Below are 14,799 nucleotides of genomic sequence, written 5' to 3'. Positions count from 1 at the left end.
AATAATACGTAAGTAAAATACATTAGTGGCAAGTGCTAAGGAATAAAAATAAAGCAAGGACATGAGAAAGTTTGGATAGAATGAAAGTTTGGATAGATGAAAGTTTAGATAGAATTCCTAGGGAAGGTATCATTGAGAAGGTGCTAGGTGAGTACAGACTCAAAAGACATGAGCAGGAAGATCTGCTGAAGGACTGGATTTGCTAACTGAGAAATTAAGGATAAATCCAAGGCTTTTAGCCTGAGCAATTAGATGGATGGATTGTCACTGACACAGGAAAGCAATGGAGGAAAGGGGACATTATTAGTTCAATTTTAGACACGTTAAGTTTAAGATGCCTTAAGTCATCCAAGATGTCAGATGTCAAATAAGCAACTAAATATATGAATCTGGAGCTCTGGGTAGAAGTTGTAAATCTGGGAGTCACTAGCATATAGTTTTCTACTTCTATGTTTTCAAGTACACTAATCTTGTCCTCTGCAGTTTCTAATTTGCTGTTAATTCCATCCAATGTATTTTTCATCTCAGACATTACATCAATCTGGTTTTTTTCTCTTTCGTGTCTCTCCATATCATACTCATGCTTTTGTCTAGCTCCTTGAACATATGGAATGTATTTATAATAGCTGCTTTAACATCGTTGTCTCATTGTCTACTAATTCTATTATTTGTGTCATTTCTGAATCTTTTTTTTTTTTTTTGACACAGGACAGGATCTTGCTCTGTTGCCCAGGCTGGACTGCAGTGGCATGATCATAGCTTCAACTCCTGGGCTCAAGTGATCCTTCCATCTCAGCCTCCCAAGTGGCTAGTACTACAGGCATATACCACACCTGACTAATTTTTAAAGTTCTTTTTGTAGAGATGGGGACCTCGCTATGTTGCCCAGACTGGTCTCAAACTCCTGGCCTCAAGCAATCCTCCCACCTCAGCCTCCCAAAGTGCTAGAATTATAGGTATAAGACACCGTACCTGGATCTGTTCCTATTGATCTAGTTTTCCTTTCTTCTCATGATGGTCTCCATTTTCCTGCCTCTCTGCATGCCTGGTAATTTTTGATTGGATGCCAAACAGAGTAAATTTTACGCTTTTAGGTGCCAGAATTCTCTGTAGTCATTTAAATATTTTGGGCCTTTGTTTTGGGACATAGTGCATTTACTTGAAACAATTTATTTGAAGCTTGCTTTTAAAGTTTTGTTAAGGCAGACCTATAACAGACTTAATCTAAGGCAAATGTATCCTCACAACTAAAGCAATTACCTTCTGGGGGCTGCCCGATGCAGCCCTGCCTGATGTGTGTTGATAGGTCATTTCTCTTCGGCTGATGGAAACATGAACAATTTCCTAGCCTTGTGGGAGCTCTAGGGATTGTTGACCCTATTTCTTTTCCCTCCTCTGTAGTTTCCTTTCTTAACACACACACACACACACACACACACACACACACTCGCACACATGTACTGATCAGTAGTCAGTTGAAGACTTGAAGGGAACTCACTGCAGATTGTATTTTTCTCTTTCCTGGGACTCTGCCTTTGTTCCCCATATTTTGAACTCTGTCTCCTCAATTCAGGTAGACTGCTACGCTGTTTAGGTTCTTCTCTTTGTTCTGCAGACTGGAACTCTCCAGGAATACCTCATTTATTTCCCTTCACTCAGAGATCACTGTCCTGTGCTGCCTGTTGTCTCAAGTCTGAAAGCCTTCATTTCATATATTTTGTCTTCTGTTTTTTAAGGTAGAAGGGTAAACCTGGATCTTGTTATTCCACAACGCAATATAGTCAATAGAATACAATGATAGAACAGTAGCGTTATAGAACGGACACAGAACAGTTTTATTGAGATAAAATGGCAAAGCAAATAGGAAGCCCGCTCGTTTCTAATGAGTGGGCCTTCCGAGTAAACAAACCATTTAAGAATGACACTATCAGCGACAACATGACAGACAGCCTCAACAGCCTCGGGAGAAGAGCTTATTAAGCAACAGTCTTACTTCGGGTGACCTAGTGTACAGAACATATTATAAAATATACCAAGCCCCTGTCACACAGTAGGCCTGTAAAATATTACCATCTACAGCCTCCTGCTGGTCTAGCTGCTGGGTCCGAGACTCTTCTTCTAGCTTTCTCTGAAGCCGTAACGTCTGGCAAGCACCCAGCATAGCCAACCCACGGTAGCCAAAGAACCACAGCCACATCTATTGCTAGCAGGCTTATCCTGATATCAGGTAAGATAATCTCACTTGAACTATTGTTCAATCTCCACTGAACTACTGAACAATAGTTCAAGTGAGATTATTTTATCCTGATATCAGGTAGGTGAATAAGTAGCAACCAGGTAGGTAAACAAGTAGATGACGTATACTGGGGGAAACTCATCTTTATTCACTGTACTCAAAATAAAAGGTTTCTGTTTTTAGAGGCCAGGTGTTAAAAACACATTTTCAGTTAAATCCTAAAGGAGTTTAGGGAAGGAAACAAATTGTTTCTCTTGGGTACTCTGATGATCTGGGTAGCCAGTCCACCTACTCTTAAGTTCTGGGAATATGCAAAGGGGGTCTGACCAGAAGCCACTGATCACAATGGATCCAGTAACCAACAGGACTGCAGTACTATTAGTACCTAAGACTTGGTGGACAGGAATCAGAAACTAGAAAGGGTGCCTCAAGAAAAATTTACTAAGTGTCTCGTGTCTCTTGCACACATCTCAAGAGGTAGACTATACTAACCACATGATTATTAAATCTTGTATCCTTTGATCCAGGGACTCCTTCCAACATCCAATAGGTAAATACCTAAAACAAGTAACCAGGAGCCCATCTCGGACACTCTTTCGAAGTAACGACTGTGTCTCCTAAGGCTTTTACAGCCTCCAAGTTATCTAACACAGCGTTATGCACAAAGCTTGCTGGTTAATAAACACCTTTAGTTAAAAAGAACTAGTGAATTTCTACATACCAAGTCAATATATGCTTGTTCATTTTCTAGCAATCTGCACCATGTAACCTTACAGAAGTCAGCCTTAAACCACTTCTGTAACCTATTTACAGAGTATCTGGTTTCATCTGAGCTCAAAACTGCCATTAAGAATCTCTTACATACATCTTTAATAGTTCTTGTGTTCCTCAGTGCTAGTATTCTAACAGGTTTCAGGATCCTGTCTCTTAGCACTCTAGATGAAGATGAGGAAAGTACAGATATCAGACACGACCAAGTATTATGTTCTGATCTTGAAGCAACTCAGGCAGTTGAGAATCATTACTGTTTTTATGAATTTGGAATTCCAATTCCTCATTCTGTAACTCAAAGGGAAAATTTAAATGGTTTAGCTGTGTTGAGCTCCAGGGACTGTCATCCTCCTCCTTTCTGAAAATTCTTTCTCTGCCTTGTGTGAGTTTCCTCACACACATGTGCTAATTAGTAGGTCAGCTTCAGACTTGAGGGAAACCCACTATTCTCTAATCTACCTTTGACCACTGTCAACAGAGACTATTCCTCCTACAGTTTTCTCTGATAATGCTGTATCAGAGAATACAATATAACCAAAGGTTATTAACAGTTCTACTGATTTAGAACTATTTAATGAGGTAATCCACGATTATGATTTTAACTATTATCATTAATCCTGTTTGTGAAAACCTGGAAACTGGTATTTCCATAAACTTGCACTTCTTAAGTCACAATTCAGAGTTGTTCTTTTACTTCACATTCTATCATCTTCAGATTTTTATTACCTCTAATATCAGCTCAGTTAGTGCTTAAAATTATGGCATCAGGTATCAGCCTTTGTAATTACTTATATTAGCTTTTTAATTATATTCACTAGGCATAATACCAATGAAATTATATTTATAAAAAAGTTAAGGCAACTTATTCTTAAAATCTTTATATTTAAATAATAATTTATATTTTTTGAGTATAAAATCTTAGCATCGATTTTTAAAAATTTCTAGAGTTTACAATCAAATTTGAAAATTCACACACGTTCTCCCTCGTCCAATTTCTCACAATGTTATTTAAATTTTGCATATCAAAAAATGCTTAAAGAACAGGGAAATTTGGGTGTCGTAAACTATGGATAGTAAAATTTAACATTCCACCCCATTTAATATGTAAATAACGTGAGGACATTTCTTTTTCATAATCACCAAATATTCAGGTCCAAACTAACTTGCAAGGGTCACTGAACAAAGCTTCATACCTCATTAACTGTTATTGCATTTGCTCTTAAAGCTCACTCTAATCATTATTCCATTGTATTACAGTACGTACCTTATGTGAATCCATTTCAGCTTTTAATTTGTTTTGTGCCCACTTTACTTTGATGATGTGAGAGTTAATGTCTTCCTTTAATTTGTCTATTTCTCTGATGAGTCTAGTCGTTTCACCTTCCTAAAATAATATCACTAGATCATATATTTGCATTTATAGAATCAATTAATTATGTGTTTATCTTTTATATCTCCCACAACGTAATCAGTCCAGTAATACTATAATCAAGGGCTGGCACACTATGGCCCACAGACTATAAAACTAATTTAAAGTCCAAATGATGAGAGGGTAGTAAAATCCTAAATCCAATTAATAGAAACAAAGAACAAAGATGTTTAACATTTACATTTTAACCAACTGGACGTGTTGTCAACATAACATACCTTTATGATTCTTAACTGGCTGGCATTAAGGTGAAATTTGAACTAAATTGGTTTTGTGAGAATTCCTGAGAACGATGACAATATTCCTGAACTAAAAGCTAATGAATAAAAAAATAACATTTATCATTGAAAAATGCTAATGCACTGGAAATATGACCGTTGAGAGGCTGCTAGTTAACAGGAAGGGTTCTGAATAGGTGGCTCAGTAACGAAATCTCTTCAGACAGTATCTAAGAAAGACATGTTTTTCGTAAGAAAAACATAAATTCTCTTCTATGGTGGTCAGTGTTACATTAAGATTATATAAAATTATACTTCTGGCTCTAAAACTATTCACATTTGACACTACTATATACATATTTTACCAAAATATAATCTTCCCTTGAGAAGCAAATTTCTCCAACATACAGATTTTAAAAGAAAGTTTTTAGAAAGCTCAAGAAAAGGTTATCTAATAAACCTGTGCCAACACTTCATCTTTTCCCTAGCAAACTTTTTCTCTGCAGACAAGTAATAAAACACTTGAATTACTAAAATATTCATGGTTTTAGAAGCTAAACTAATAAAAACAACTTTACATTTGAGTGTTAACCATGTTAAATTATGATTATTTGATTAAATACGGAAAAGCAAACAGAACAAATTTCAAATAAGGTCAACATATTTCAAATAGCGCAAATTATACCTTAGTTTCATACAGCTGGTGCAACCGTCCTTTCTCCTGAGAAAGCTGCTTAATTTTATTAGTGTTTTTCTCAAGTTCCTTATTTGCATCTCTAAGTTTTTTCTCAAGTGTCTCTTTTTCCTTTCGAAGGTCTAATGATTCCTTCTCACCTCTCACATACTTCATTACCATTGCTTCTTTTTCTTGGCGTGTCTCTTCACATTTCTTGTTGGCCTTCAAAAAAAAAATATTACTTAGCATTAATGAAAAGTAATTTTCCAAATGGAAATGTATCAAAATATCGAAATACGTGGTATTTGTCTCTTATATTACCAATGCATTTTTTTTTTTTTTTTGCACAACATTCCCAGGACTTGTGCCATGAAATTTTAAAATGAAAGAAAAAATTCAAAATTATAGAAAAATTGTACAATATCCCTAGCATTTGCCTTTACCCTTTCCTGTTCCTTTTACTTTGGCTAATATGGTTGCTGTTTTTCATGTACTCCTCCAGATCCCCTTTCCCACTTTTTTTTAATTCCACCTGGTGTCCCAGGAACATGACATCATGAACCCTATCAATGAGCTCTCTTGACCTCAAACTTCCAGTTGGGTTCAGCCAACAGAAGGCAGTAGGCAGAAGCTTGGGAATGTAGGCAGAGTGAGATCTGGCTCCTCCAGAGTTCCCACAGGTTGGCTGAGAGCCATTCCTCTTGTCAGGTGCCCTCTCCATACAACTACCCTCTGGGGTGTAATACCTGCTCCTTGTCCAGCAGCCCTGAAATTCTGCATCTTCCCTTTTTGGGCTCCCTAAATCCTGTTCACACCTTGACAAAGAGTCTTTTTATTAAGTTATCTTCAACACCAGTTTAAGTGTGCCATCTGTTTTCTGCCAGGACCCTGACTGCACAGCTGACAATTTCTAAAATTTTAACTCCCCTTCGAAAATTAAGTAGCCATATGCTAACAAATGACCATTTAATTTCCTATTTATGAAAAGCTTTCTGAAGCATTTTACACTTAATAAGAAATACCTAATTGGATTAAGTATGAAAACTATATACTCATTTAAAAATTGTCTCTTAGTATGAACCAGAACTCCATATTATGAAATTTCACAGAATGAAAACTTCTACAAATAGGCCTTGTTTGATGTAAACTCATGGTTTGCAAATACGGTGAAGCACATATTTATTTTACAAAAGATAGAACTTCAAATTTTAGGAATTTTCAATATCTTTTGTGGTAAATACACACTGATAATGCAACTGAATTGAAGAAGGTAATTATTAAAGTTAGCAGAATGTAGGAAAAGCTTCTATGCTTTGATGAAAAATGGCTGACAAAAATGTTTCATAAAGTTCTGACACTGTTGATAAACACATCTAGTCAACACTGAGAATGCTATACATATACATATAAGTACTTTAAAAATCTCCCAATTGGGATTTGTTTCCATCGAAATAGTCCACTAATCTTCAACTTAAGAAAGACATTGAATTAGGGATATGATAGGCCCCTGAGGATGTAACAATGTGCTTGTAGACAAGGACTGAGAAAATTATGCTGGACTTGGCCAACAGAATTAGATTTTTAGACAACTGAGTATCTGTACTTAGAAAAAGTCAATAGTTCATGATCAACTTTAAGAGAAGTCTGGTTTCATAATAATTTAATATTCAGATAATGTATCGGCTATTGGAAACAAAGTAGCAGTCGTGGCCTCTGAGAGACCTCACCATCTGGTGAGAAAGACATATAAACAAACATTATAATATAATACAAAAAATTATAGTAAATGAATGTACAAAGTCCTTCAAAACACGAAAATACTTACATTCCCTGGGAGGAGTTGGCAGGAAGGGTAAAAGATGCTATACTTGAGCTAGGTATTAAAGGCTAAGCAGAATTCAATAGAATATAAGGGGTGAATCAAGGAAAGGAATTAAAAATAGAGTGAATATCATGTGCAAACACCTACAAGTATAAAACAGCATGACACATTTAGGGGATATCAAGTTATTTTATAGGGCTTAAATTTGGTGTGTTAGCTGGAGTGGGAAGGAAGCAGTTATGAAAACGAAAAGAAGTGTAGATTAGATCCTGAAAGGAAGAACTATTTCTGTCATGGTAATCATGGTAATCAGTTGAGGTTTTATGCCATAGTCAACGTAAAGCCAAAGAAGAATTGACGAATCAAGCTCTAATTAAAATGTGTGTTTTAGTAAGATAACTGGTATCAGCACGGGAGCTTCTCTGAAGTTGAGAGATGGGGGGCAGAAAATAATCGAAAACAGACAATTGTAATAGATAAGGTGAAATATTATGAGGGTCTTGGCTGGGTGCAAGGGGTCATGCCTGTAATCCCAGCACTTTGGGAGGCTGAGGTAAGCAGATTGCTTCAGCCCAGGAGTTCGAGACCAGCCTGGACAACATGGCAAAACCCCGTATCTACAAAAAAAAACAAAAAATTAGCTGGGCATGGTGGTGTGCACCTGTAGTCCCAGATATTCAGGAGAGCTAAAGCGGGAGGTCTCTTGAGCCCAGGAGGTTGAGGCCTGAGTTAGCCATGATTGCACCATTGTACTCCAGGCTGGGCAAAAGACCCTGTCTCAAAAAAAAAAAATAAACGGAAAACATTATGAGAGTCTTTACTATAGCAAGGAATGGTGCACCGGATAATAGCTCTGTTACTCGTGGGGTCATCCATAGATCAACCGCAAAGGAATAACCTGGGGTGCTTGTTAAAGTTCACACTCCTGGATCCCGCCCCATTCTGCTAATGGAAGCACCTACCTCATAGCATTATTGGGAGTATTAAACAAGACAATACAATAACTGTTATTTAAGCTATTATAGAAAGTCCATTTATGGCACAAATAAAGGAAGACAGGCCAATTAAGGTATTTGGATTTATCCACTATAAGTAAGATGATTATCATTGACTTGGATAAAGATAAGTAAAACATGAATAAGATAACCAACAGATAAAATAAATGAAATGTAGCTTCTACAAGTATGGCAGATAAACCCTCCTCATAAATACCAAAAATTTTAGATGAAAAATACAAATACCTTTTAATATATACTTGAGCTCACAAGAAAGTATGGGAAATTTCCAGGGCTAAAAGATGTAAGACAAAGTAGAAATCCAGAATGGTATACTAGGGCTATAAAACCTTCACTGCCCTGTGATATTTACTGATATCAGGCCATGGGAGATGTGGGTGGGGGAAATGTTATCAAGTCCCTGAGAATTTATAATACAGCTACACCCTCTTGTAAGTAGGGTTCAAATTCATTCTACCTATCTGGTCTATGAAATGAGGAAACCTTGGCCAGGCACAGTGGCTCACACCTGTAATCCCACCACTTTGGGAGGCCAAGGCGGGCAGATCACGAGGTCAGGAGATCAAGACCATCCTGGTTAACATGGTGAAACCCCAACTCTACTAAAAATACAAAAAATTAGCCGGGTCTGGTGGCGGGTGCCTGTGGTCCCAGCTACCCGGGAGGCTGAGGCAGGAGAATGGCGTGAATCCAGGAGGTGGAGGTTGCAGTGAGCTGAGATTGCGCCACTCCACTCCAGTTTGGGTGACAGAGTGAGATTCCGTCTCATAAAAAAAGAAATGAGGAAACCTCAATCTGGATACTAAACAGCGGGTGAATGTGTGTGTGCATATGAACATGGGTAAACACATATGGGAATCTATTTTTAAACAAAACTTACTAGGTTTAGTGACAATAGGTGAAAGATAAACAGGTGTTCATTTTACTAATCTGTCACCTTTTCTATATGCTTGAAAATTCTCAAAAAGTTGGGAGGAAAGGTTAGGGGAAAACAGGAATGAGGCAGATCTATTAATAATTAAATAGATCAGTTTTCCAAAATCTACTTTAATAATATCCACTTCCTAGGGTTGTGAAGATCAAGCAAGTTAACACTTGTAACGTATTTTGAACATGGCTTTGCACACAGCTAAAACTCAGTATATCAGCTACTATTATTAGCATCACCTACACTCTTCATCATTAAGGAGAAAACATATGTAGTAGTGAGTATAGTATATTGCCATTTGTTTTTTAAAAGGCAGGGAAGGAAAAAAGAAAAATACACAAGTATCTATGCAACAAACAATTTTGGAAGGATACACAGGAAACTGGCATCAGTGGTTACCTTTAGGAAGGGTTAAAATGTTTGGAAGAAGACTTCTTCAAATGTTTGAATTGTTACCATGTACACCAACTACTATTTTATTTTAAATATTAAGCTTCAGAGAGTTTTAGGAAGGAAGGAAACAAGGTAGGAAGGAAGGAGAAGGGGAAGGGGAAGGGGAAGGGCAAGGGCAAAAGGAAGAGGAAAAGGAAAAGGAAAGGAAGAAGGAAGGAAGGAAAGCTCACCAGTTGATTCTAATGATTGGCTGGCTATTTTTTGCCTGCTAAAACCAGTTACTTCTTAAGCTCTCCGGCTCTTTATTTCCCTTCAATTAGTACAAAAGGGTTCAGAACTGATAGGAGGAGATTTAAACATAACATTTCTAATGCAAGAGGTCAGCATGTTTTAAAGAATCATCCAAATAAAGGCTGAGGATAATGAGTTTCCTAAAGTCCTTCCTTCCAGAATGCCATCTGCAGTAGCAGCTTCAGAGTAGAAAGGGTGGGATCCACCACAGTCAAATAATGAAGGTGTGAGTTAAACCTTTCAGATTCAATTCATTGTGAGGACTAATTGTTGGTCAGATACTGTGCTATGTTTTGTGGATACAGAAATGAAGATAACAAAGATGTCATCCATAGAGTTCAGGCAAGTAATAATAAAAAAGCACTGCTTAAAATGACCTCTTCTGAGATCATATATACCAACTCAAAAAGAACACCAAGGTATATTAAGTATGGGAAAAAAGGTTACAAAAAAGATGTACAGTATTATTCCAATCAAGCAGGGGGAAAAAAGTATATGACCATGCACAAATAAACAGGTGTGACTTGTACATGTATATGTAGTAAGATACATAACCAAAATACCAATAATTAGCTATGGAACAAGGAATGGGATATAAAAGGATTGCAGGCAAGGGAAGAAGACATAGAGATTTAAAAAAAATTCACTTTTTATTCCATATGCTTTAATTTATTCATCTGTATGTATTTACAAATTGATTTAGAATTTCTAATGACTTATTTTATTATTTTTTTTTAGACAGAGTCTTGCTTTGTCACCCAGGCTGGAGTGCAGTGGTGCAACCTTGGCTCACTGCAACCTCTGCCTCCCAGGTACAAATGATTTTCCTGCTTCAGCCTCCCAACTAGCTGCGACTACAGGTTTGTGCCACCACGCCCGGCTAACTTTTATTTTTAGTAGAGATGGGGTTTCACCATGTTAGCCAGGCTGGTCTCAAAATCCTGACCTCAGGCAATCTGCCCGCCTCAGCCTCCCAAAGTGCTGGGATTATAGGCGTGAGCCATCGAGTCTGGCCTAATGGCTTATTTTTATATAAAAGAATTACCTAGTATTAATACAATAGTGAGGTCCAAAATAGTCTAACAGTGTTAGCTTATTTTAACAAACAAGAGTCACCAGAATATCAAGTTAATAATGACAACGATGTGAGAAATACCTGTTCCATCCGTTGCGCCATCTCTTTGTGTAACTGCTGAATTGCATTTTTAGCTGTAATGTCTTGAGCTACTAGTTTATCTTTGGAAGCTTTAACTTCTTTATTAAGTTCTTCTATTCTTGATTCTAACTGTAAAGAAAATTATTTTCAAATTATTTTTATAGCTATACCAAACAGACCACGAATACCGCAAATAAATATAAACAAAGTAAATAAACACAAAGAATACAACGAATATACTTCAGCTATAGAAATAAAAACTTTCAGCAATGCTTCTATATCTCATTGGCATTTAGTAAAAATCTGGAGATAACCGTTAAGTTAAAGTATCTGGCAACCCCTAGAATATCCACTAAGGAATAACGCAAAGAAACACAGTAGAGTCCCGCCTTATCTGTGGCTTCACTTTCTATGGTTTCAGCAACCTTCAATCAACCACAGTCCAAAAATATTAAATAAAAACTTCCAGAAATAAACAATTCACAAGTTTTTAATTGCATGACATTCTGAATAGTGTGATGAAATCTTGTGCTGTCTTACTATGTCTCACTCAGACTGTGAGTCATCCCTTTGTCCAGCATGTCTGCACTGTACACACTATCTGCCAGTTAGTCACTTAGCAGCCATCTCAGTTACCAGATTGACTATGGCAGGATGACAGTGCTTGTGTGCAGCAACACTTAGCCCTTAATAAATAAGTAAGTTTACGTATTAGTGGCCCCAGAGTATAAGAATAATGATGCTGGCGATTCACAAGTGCCAAAGAGAGGCTTTAAAGTGCTTATTTTAAGTGAAATGGTGACTTGAAAGAAAAAAAATAATATGCTGAGGTTGCTAAGATCTACAGTAAGAATGAATCTTCTATCCATGAAACTGTGAAGAAAAAAAGAAATTCATGCTAGTTTTGCTGTCACACCTCAAACTTCAGAAGTTACGGCCACACTGCATGAGTGCCTTGTTAAGATGGGAAAGGAGACAGGCAGTGGCTTACGCCTGTAATCCCAGCACTTTGGAAAGCTGAGGAGGAGGAATTGCCTGAGGTCAGGAGTTCAAGACCAGCACAATCAACACAGCAAGACCCAATCTCTACAAAAAATTTTAAAAATTAGCTGGGCATGGTGGTCCATGCCTGTAGTCCCATCTACTCAGGAGGCTGAGGCAGGAAGATTGCTAGAGCCCAGGATTTTGAGGCTACAGTGAGCTGTGATCCCACCATGGTACGCCAGCCTGGACATCAGAGTGATGAGACCATGTCTCTGAAAAAAAAAAAAAGAAAATGAAAAGGGCATTGATTTGTCAAGAGCAGACATAAACAGAAACATATTCTGATTAATGGCAATCGGGTTCAGTGCTACTGACAATTTCATGCATCTACTTAGGATCTTGGAAGAAATTCCCCTCAGATAAGGGGGAATTAATGTACTGTATAGAGAAAATATCATGAAAGAAATATAAATGTTATATTAGACAACATTCACTTAATGCAAAAGGCGGCAGTGAAGGGGGAATGGGGAAAAAGAAGACTTGAAACATGGAAAACGAACGATATGGCAGACATAAATCCCACCATCAATAATAACATTAAATGAAAGTAGATTTAATAACCATATAAAAAGGCAGAAATTAACAGACTTAATTAAAAAAACAAGATTCAACCATATGTTGTCTACAGAAGGCATTTTAGGTTCAAAATGCAAACAAACTGAAAAGAGTGGAAAACATATATAATGCAAACAGCAATCATAAAGAAGGAAGAGTGGCTATACTTACATAAAAAACAGACTAAAATTAAGAATGTTACCAGAGATAAAGAATAGCTCATAAAAATAAAAAAGATCAAGCCATCAGAAAGATCTAACAGATAAATGTATATGCATCTAAGAATGTAGCATCAAAATACATGAGGCAAAAACTAACAGAAATAAAAGGGAAAACAGACAAGTCAACGATAGTTGGAGACTTCACTACCCTACTTTCAAATAACGAATAGAATTAGGCAGATGATTAACACAGAAATAGGAGACTTAAGCGCTACAAAACAATGGAATCTAATACATCTACACAACACTCCACCCAGGAACAGCAGTGTATACACGTTCATCAAGTGCACATGGAATATTCTCCATGACAGAGGATACGCTAGGTTACAAACAAACTTCCATAAACTTAAATGATTAAAATCATATGGAGTATGGTCTCCTACCATAATGGAATAAAATGAGACCTTGGTAACAGAAAGAAATTTGAGAAATTCACAAATTTGTGAAAATTAAACCACATACTCCCTAAATAAACACAGAAGAAATTGCAAGGGAAATATGGAAGTACTAGATGACTAATGAAAATGAAAACATAATATACCACAACTTAGGAGACACATCTAAATGAGTGCTTAGAGGAAAATTTATAACTATAAATACCTATATTAAAAAAGAAGAAAGGGGGCCAGGTGCGGTGGCTCACGCCTGTAATCTCAGCACTTTGAGAGGCAGAGACAGGAGGATCACCTGAGGTCAGGAGTTCGAGACCAGTCTGGCCAACATTGTGAAACCCCGTCTACCAAAAATACAAAAATTAGCTGGGTGTGGTGGCGGGCGCCTGTAATCCCAGCTACTCGGGAGGCTGAGGCAAGACAATCGCTTGAACCCAGGAAACCAAAGTTGCAGTGAGCTGAGATCGCGCCACTGCCCTCCAGTCTGGGTGACAAGAGTAAAATGCTGTTTCAAAAAAAAAAAAGAAGAAAGGGTATCAAATAAATAACCTAAACTTCCATCTTAAGACACTGGAAAAAGAGCAAACTAAACCAAATACCAAGAGGAGGAAGAAAATAATAAAAACTAGAATGGAAATTAATGAAATGAAGAATAGAAAAACAGAGACAAGCCCAGGTGAAGTGGCTCATGCTTGTAATCTCAGCACTTTGGGAGGCTGAGGCAGTGGATCGCTTGAGCTCACGAGTTCGAGACCAGCCTGGGCAACATAGTGAAAACCCGTCTCCACAAAAAAATACAAAAATTAGCTGGATGTGGTGGTGCATGCCTGTAGCAGCAGCTACTCAGGAGGCTGAAGTGGGAGGATCACTTGAGCCTCATAGGTAGAGGCTGCAGTGAACCAAGATTGTAACACCATGCTCCAGCCTAGGTGATAGCGCCAGACTGTCTCAAAAAAAAAAAAAAAATAGGAAAGAAAAGAAAAAGAAAAACGGAGACAACGAACAAAACTAAAAAATTGGTTCTCTGAAAAGACGAAAATTGATAAACCTTTAGTTGGAATGACTGAGGAAAAAAGATGACTGAAATTACTAGAATCAAAATGAAAGAGGGACATTACTACTGACCTTATAGAAATAAAAAGAATTGAATGAATAAATACTATGAACAATTTAACTTAGAGACAAAATGAACAATTCCTAGAAAGACACAAACTACCAAAACTGACTCAAGAAGAAATAGAAGATCTAAATAGACCTATAACAAGTAGAGATTGAATCAGAATAACAAAAAAGAACAACAAAAACCTACTCACAAAGAACAATTCAGTCCCAGGTGGCTACACAGATAAAATTCTTTAAAACAATTAAAGAAGAATTAATACCAATTCTTCACAAATTTTTGCTCTTCCCCCAAAAAGGAACACTTCCCAACTCATTCTATTCATTCCTAGGTAAACACCTGAGAGAAATGAAAGCATATATACACATAAAAACTAGTACGTCAATGTTCACAGAGGCATTATTCATAATAGTCAAATGGCAGAAAAAACCCAAATGTCCATCAACTGATGAAGGGGTAAACAAAACATTAAAACATCAAATATCTATATAATGAACTACTATTCAATCATTAAAAAGAATGAAGTACTGA

The 14,799-nt window shown here is 37.1% G+C and overlaps 1 protein-coding gene across 2 annotated transcripts in view; it reads right to left on the bottom strand.

Annotated features, from left to right (window-relative positions):
• CCDC186 (coiled-coil domain containing 186) overlaps positions 1-14,799 on the bottom strand; it is a 54,308-nt gene that overhangs the window by 19,910 nt on the left and 19,599 nt on the right. For both annotated transcript variants that reach the window (XM_011927845.1, XM_011927846.1), the window contains 3 exons: positions 10,937-11,065; positions 5,340-5,552; positions 4,272-4,391 (listed from right to left, as the gene is read on the bottom strand). In XM_011927845.1, the coding sequence (XP_011783235.1) occupies positions 4,272-4,391; positions 5,340-5,552; positions 10,937-11,065 (462 nt within the window). The remainder of the gene's footprint in view (positions 1-4,271; positions 4,392-5,339; positions 5,553-10,936; positions 11,066-14,799) is intronic.

The sequence above is a fragment of the Colobus angolensis genome, unplaced genomic scaffold (assembly GCF_000951035.1).
Source record: "Colobus angolensis palliatus isolate OR3802 unplaced genomic scaffold, Cang.pa_1.0 Scaffold75, whole genome shotgun sequence".
Lineage (NCBI taxonomy): Eukaryota > Metazoa > Chordata > Mammalia > Primates > Cercopithecidae > Colobus > Colobus angolensis.
Note: the sequence above shows the minus strand (reverse complement) of the source record. Positions and strands in the feature narration are given on the sequence as shown.